Source organism: Euprymna scolopes, chromosome 46 (assembly GCF_053919585.1).
Source record: "Euprymna scolopes isolate OS-2025 chromosome 46, ASM5391958v1, whole genome shotgun sequence".
Classification (NCBI taxonomy): Eukaryota; Metazoa; Mollusca; class Cephalopoda; order Sepiida; family Sepiolidae; genus Euprymna; species Euprymna scolopes.
Window position 1 is genome coordinate 32,713,284 of NC_136527.1, and position 6,692 is coordinate 32,719,975.

Genomic DNA, 6,692 nt, shown 5'->3' on the forward strand with positions numbered 1-6,692 from the left:
TGTTGCCCATTTATTTCAGATACTCCGTATTTTTTGGGGGGGGTACTGTAGGGGAATAAATAAGAGCACCGGATTACCGGTGTATGGTAAGGAGTGAGGTCCCTTGAGAAAAGAAGAGGAGAGTCCGTACACATGAGGCACGGACGCAAAAAGTTCTTCTCCTAAAAGACAATGTTGGACAGGCAGAGTACAACTCTAGAATACAGTCCTCACTCCTCCCGTAAACCCCACTATTGAAGTGAGTAATCTTTTTACCTTAATGTTCTGAATTGCAGTGTTGTCAGGTTTTCATGTTTGTTAATAAATTCTTGTCGTTTATACTTGTTGTATGTTTAGTAATTATTAAAGCTTGTCGGTAGTTTTGGGACTTGGAAGAAGCTAAACCCGTACCAACATGCAGTACTGCAGTACTTAAAAATATACAAATTTATTTTCTTTTGGAGGTAGGGGGTCTCATTTTAAAACTATATCTACTTCAGTATTTTCTTTAATTTTCGGACATTTTTTTGTTCAAAATTATTTACTAAGTAATGTCGAGTGCGACATTACTTTGATCAAGATCAAAGTGTAGTATCTGTTCTTCAGATGCTGCACTCCCATTTCTTGTGCTCTTTTGGTGGAGGGGAGCAGTCCTTCACGACTGAGACAATTTTTTATTTTTGTACATTTTCTCCACGTTAAAAACGACCCTGGTGTCTAACTCTGTCCCGTGGGGAGGCATTGTATATAGGCACATTACTTGTTATTTCGTTTTAACTAAATAAACTCTTTAAAATAAGTTTAAACACCGAAAACTTACAAAGCTAGGTAGAAAACGAAAACTTAGAAAAATCAATTTAATTTTTTTAAAACAATATACATGTAAAAATATTTTTTTGAAATATTATGGGATGGGCATTATTACCTAAAAATATACAAATTTATTTTCTTTTGGAGGAGGGGGCTCGTTTTAAAACTATATATTTTCTTTAGTTTTCTATTTTGAGCAATTATTATCCTCTAAGAGGTGATCCTCATACGTCGGACATTTTTGTTCATAAGTAGCACTCGACATTACTTCTTTTTTTTAACTAAATAAACTATTTAAAATAAGTTGAAAGACTAAAACCTTTCAAAGTTAGGTAGAAAACGAAAACTTAGAAAAATTAATTTAATTTTTTTAAAACAACAGTAAACAAGTAAAAAATATTTTTAAAAAATATTATGGGATGTATATTCTCTTTTAAAGACAATATCTTCTTCAAACACGGTCATAAAATATGTTTTCAATCGATATTTATTACATAAGGTACCAGTTTTCCTACCTAACAAAAGGGGACGAGTTTTCCGGGTACGAGTTTTTCGGGTACGAATTTTCCGGAGACGATTTTTCCTAAATTCGAGCCCATTATCAGACTACAGTCTTTGCTAATCTGAGCTCATGATCGGATTACAATCTTTGCTATTAAAAAAATAACGAGTTCAGTATATTCTGTGATGGTTAATAAATACTGAAAATTTCATTAAAATTGGTTCATTTCCTGAATTGAACTCATTTGAGCCTACCATCAGACTACAGTCTTTGCTAATAAAGCTCTCTTCACTTTTCCACACACTTCACTGATCAAGCAAACGCTACATATATAATGGTTCAGTTACGCCACTGTAGTAAAAAAAAAACCCAAAAAACTAAAAAGAAAGGACATGTTTTGATGAATACTTTAAAATTCAAAGAAGATTTTATGAAGTACGTAGCTACGGCTACAACAAAGTACGTAGCTGCGACTACAACCTCCTGCGAAATTATGCGTGTGAAACAGAGATGAGGTTTGCAGGCCACCATTTTCAGGCAAAAAAGCTGCGGCATATTCTTAACTCAATATCAGCTTCATGTTCTCTCTGCTTCTCGCTACTTAACATGCTGTCAGCGGGATTTATCTCTTTAGAATGACCCATATACAACTAGTGAACACTTCCAACACATGTTCGGCAAACACCTACGCAGTATAATACTTTAAACTCTAGTCTTACGTACACTCTCTTTTCCGTACGGAAGAGACATTTTTCAGACCACGTCGATTTAAGCAAGCTCGGAATTTTGCCAAAACCTATTCATCAATAAACCTGGCGTATGCAATTCCACCACCAGCAAAAATGGAAATGGATGATTATTTGCGAAAAAACTGGGCGTTTTTCAAACTAACATGGGAGAACTATGCGGCCGTGGCGGAAATTGGAAAAAAAAACAGCAAACGTACAGGAAGGTTCACTTCTTTCACTAATCGGCAAGGAATGTCTGCAAATACACAAAAACCCGCCGATGTTGGCAGAGGAACGAGCAAACACAAAAAATACCCACGTTATACATTTAATTCCTGTACACAGGAACAGGGCGGAAGATTTGACACGCATTTGATCAAACTAAGACACTTAATCAAAACATGTACTACGGCGCCCTTGAGGATGAGCTACTGCGTGACCAAATAGTTACAGGCACCAGTAATAATAATGTTTGAGCCAGGCTCCTCAGTGAATCTGGACTCACTCTAGACAGGACGATAGATATTTGGAGGAGCACTGAACAGGCTGAATAACAGCTCGGCAAACTGAACAACCCAACAGAAACTATCCACTACACCAATGGAGATAAGAAAAAGCTACGATAATTCATAAAGGACAGCAAATTCTGTGGACAGAGCAATGACAAAGGAAAGTGTCAGGCTTATGGACTTACATGTGTTATCTTCTTAAAGTGCAACCATATTGCCAGTGATACCAATCACAGGCGCAACTCGTCACATCACAACGGCAAAATAAATCCTCAACACAGCAAACTGCAAAAGGTGCGCTACATTAGCAGTGTCAGAAATTTCGTGAAAATAGTGAATAATTCCACCCCATCTTTCCAAGCTTATAACTCCTCGAAAAATGTAATTCAAGCCCTAATTTTTTTTTTCAATTAAAGGAGCAAGGACCAAGGTTTTATTAAAAAAAAAAAAACAATGTGTTTTTTTTTTTAAAAAGGTTTTAAACTTCGGACTTTACAGGTAAATTTCTAAAAAAGCGATTTGTTTTTTTGTTTTAAATTTGAATATATTATTTATTGACCTTTTCTCTTCAATTTGTGATATATAAAACTCCACGACATAAATTAATTATTTACTTTTTAAGAGACATTTCAAAATGAGAGGCGTGAATTATTCGACCCCCTATCTTTCTAAGCTTATAACTCCTCGAAAAATGTAATTCAAGCCCTAATTTTTTTTTCAATTAAAGGAGCAAGGACCAAGGTTTCATTAAAAAAAAAAAAGACAAAAAGAAACAATGTGTTCTTATAAAATAAGGTTTTAAACTTCGGACTTTACAGGTAAATTTCTAAAAAAGCGATTTTTTTTTTTGTTTTAAATTTGAATATATTATTTATTGACCTTTTCTCTTCAATTTGTGATATATAAAACTCCACGACATAAATTAATTATTTACTTTTTAAGAGAAAGTTTAAAATGGGTGACACTTGGGGGGGGGCGTAAATTTAAAAAAAAAACGTTTGTCTAAAATATTATATTCGGTTTATTGGAAAGAACATAAAATTTCACATTGACCCTGAAAATATCGTAAAAATAGAATCAATAGAAAAATTTTGATAGATTTTTAAAATTTAAAATTTTTAAAATATTGAGTTTAAAAATTGAAAAATATTGAGTTCGGAAAATTCATTACTGTTTAAAAAAAAATATTTTTATTACTTTTAAAACAACTGTAATAGTTTATTTTGGAAGTATAATCCATAAAGAAAATAAATAACCCACTTTTAACAGAGAAATTACGAGATTTTTATATTGTATTCGCAGTTTCGTGTTAGGGGTGTCAAAAATTCCTACAAAAATTCTGATACTGCTAGCGCTACATGGAAACAGAAGCAGTCAGCAGTGACGAATGCATCTATGCCCTGAGAAGTCTCACAGATTTCAAACACTATAGGCAGACGTTCGCATATCCACCCGGGAGACAGCATAAAAACCTTATGCAAATTCCAAATTGCCACTGGGACCAGCTGCAGTACATTGGCCGTTGCTGACCAGAAACGCATTACTAAAGCACCGCTACAACCGTCTCTCACAATGTTGAAGGTGTATGACAACTTTATACTTCAACCTTTGGGGTCAATAACACTCCATTGTGAAATGAAGGGAATAAAAAAGGTCACCTTCCAAGTTTTGGATAGCAACTCACCATCATTACTTTCTGGACGGGCTAGCTCTGTAGTGAAGCTCATAGCTTTTAACACAGAATGTGTGCGACAGCTGAGTGAAGTAAAGGAGGCAAAACCAATCACAAAAGAAGAAATCCTCAACAACTACAGCGACATTTTCTCAAGACTATCACGCCTATGCAAATAGTCCTCGCTGAGTCCCTCTACAACTTAAACTGAGTTAACAAGAAAACATGACAAAATGGTCAACGAAGAAATAATAGCCTGGGTCACTGAGCAACTTCATGGATCAATAACCTAGTCGTCATATGAAAACCTAATAAATTGCGAATATGCATTGACCCATATCACCTGAATAAGGCGATCAGGTGCAACACTACCAACCCCCAACAGTCGAGGAAATCGTGAGGAAAATGAAGAAGGCCAGACTCTTCTCAGTTGTAGATGCCAAAGACGGCTTCCTTCGAGTCATTCTAGACGAGCTATCCTCATATTTAACGACATGCTGAACCCCATTTGACTGGATACGGTTGCTTCACATACCATTTGGAATCAGCTCAGCTCCCGAAGAATGGCAGCGACGACTTGACTTCTGTTTTGAAGGATTCCATAACATACAAGTGATAGTAGACGTTGACATACTCTACGGGTCCAGTGATAGCGATGCAGAAGTTGAAAAATGCCATGATGATGCCCTTGTGGCAGTTCAACTTCAAAAATACCTCTGTTAGTCACATTGAAAATACTTTCAGTGTACAAAGTTTGGCACCGGATCCAGAGAAAGTCAAAGCAATATCAAAGATGCAACATCCTACGGACATCCAAGACGTTCAGTGATTACTAGGAGTCGTAAACTACCTTGCTAAGTTTGCACCCAAACTCAATACAGTATGTGAACCACTGCGACTGTCACAACATGAAACAGCATTTATTCAGATTAAAAAAAAAACTCATCATTGAAGCCCCTATTATGACATCAATAAGGAGGTCTCACTTGAATGTGAAAGCTCACAAGTCGGTCTTTCAGGGTAGTCCTAACACAGGAAGGACATCCCGTTGCGTATGCATCCTGAGCACTCACAAAAAACTGAGCGAAACTATGCTCAGATTGAAAAAGTATGTCTTGCCATCGTATTTGCCACAGAACGTTTTGAACAATACATTCTCGGTAAAGAGAAAGTCAAGGTATTCTCCGACGATAAACCACTGGAGACAATACTCACAAAACCCATTCATGTGAGCCCAAAGAGACTCCAGCAGATGCGGCTAAGGCTCTAAAAATACTCCTTAGATATGAAATACAAGCAAGGACCCCAAATGTACATTAGTAATACCTTGTCTCGTGCGTCACTACCTACTCCTGGAACCACAACAGAAAATAACTGCACCATATTTCAACTGCAGCAACAGAAACTCAAAAGAGACTTGGAAAACATCAATATGGATGACAGCCTCTTTGTCACAGACTACCGCCTCTCACAGATTCGAGAAGAGACCAGATATGACACTATTCTACAGACACTAATAAAGATTACAAAAAAGAGCTGGCCTAAGGACAAAAACGACAGCCCACTAAACATTAAAGAATACTGGCCATACCAAGATGAACTGTGTTCTGAAAATAGTCTAGCATACCGAGGCATATGGCTTATCATTCCAATCAAACTCAGACCTGAGATGATCATCAGGGCACACAGATCTCACCTGGGCATTCAGTACACACTGAACACAGCCCGCAACATAATGTTCTGGCCGCAAATGCATGCAGAGATCACCGAGGCAGTCCGAAGGTGTGAAACCTGTCAACTGACCCAACCTCAACAACAAGGACAACCTCTGATGACCTACCCAATACCAGTACGCCCCTGGCAGTGTGTGGCTAGTGACTGCTTTGAACTAGACAGTAATTACTTTGCGGTATTGGTTGACATATACTCAAATTTTGTGGAGGTCGGCCTGCTCCCAGATCCAAGTGGGAACTCCCTCGTCAAAAAAGTGAAGCTGAAATCCATCTTCGCTGCACATGGTGCACCAGCAGCAATGATAACTGACAACGCAACCAACGAGCATTAATTTCCGTAGATTTCTGGAATCATGGGACATCGAACATATAACTCTTAGTTCTCATCAATCGAACGAAATTGATAAAAGGTATGATAAGGAAATCGACAAAGGAAAGACATGTGGAAAGTCACTACCCAATCTCACCATAGGATAGCCTGTAAGTGGGAAATACCAACAACAAAGCCCTAACAGCAACTGGGAATCGGGCACAGTCATTAGTAAAGTAGCACCACGAAGTTATGAGGTTGAAGTAAACAGAAAATGTTATAGACGAAACAGAATGCACATCCGTCAACCAATCACTCTCCCACAATATGTCTCCATTCCACAGCCACTTGAGACAAAAAGTTCTTAGGCAAACCCAGGACCACAAAAATCCCCAACACATGAGAAACAACTTCATAGGTTTAACCGGGTGATCAAACCCCCTGCATGA

At 37.5% G+C, this 6,692-nt stretch overlaps 1 protein-coding gene across 1 annotated transcript; it reads left to right on the forward strand.

Annotated features, from left to right (window-relative positions):
- The first annotated feature begins 5,485 nt into the window (after window positions 1-5,485).
- On the forward strand, window positions 5,486-6,265 carry LOC145270084 (uncharacterized). Its single transcript, XM_080125685.1, has one exon. The coding sequence runs from the start codon at window positions 5,486-5,488 to the stop codon at window positions 6,263-6,265; it is 780 nt and encodes a 259-aa protein (XP_079981811.1).
- The last annotated feature ends 427 nt before the right edge of the window (window positions 6,266-6,692 follow it).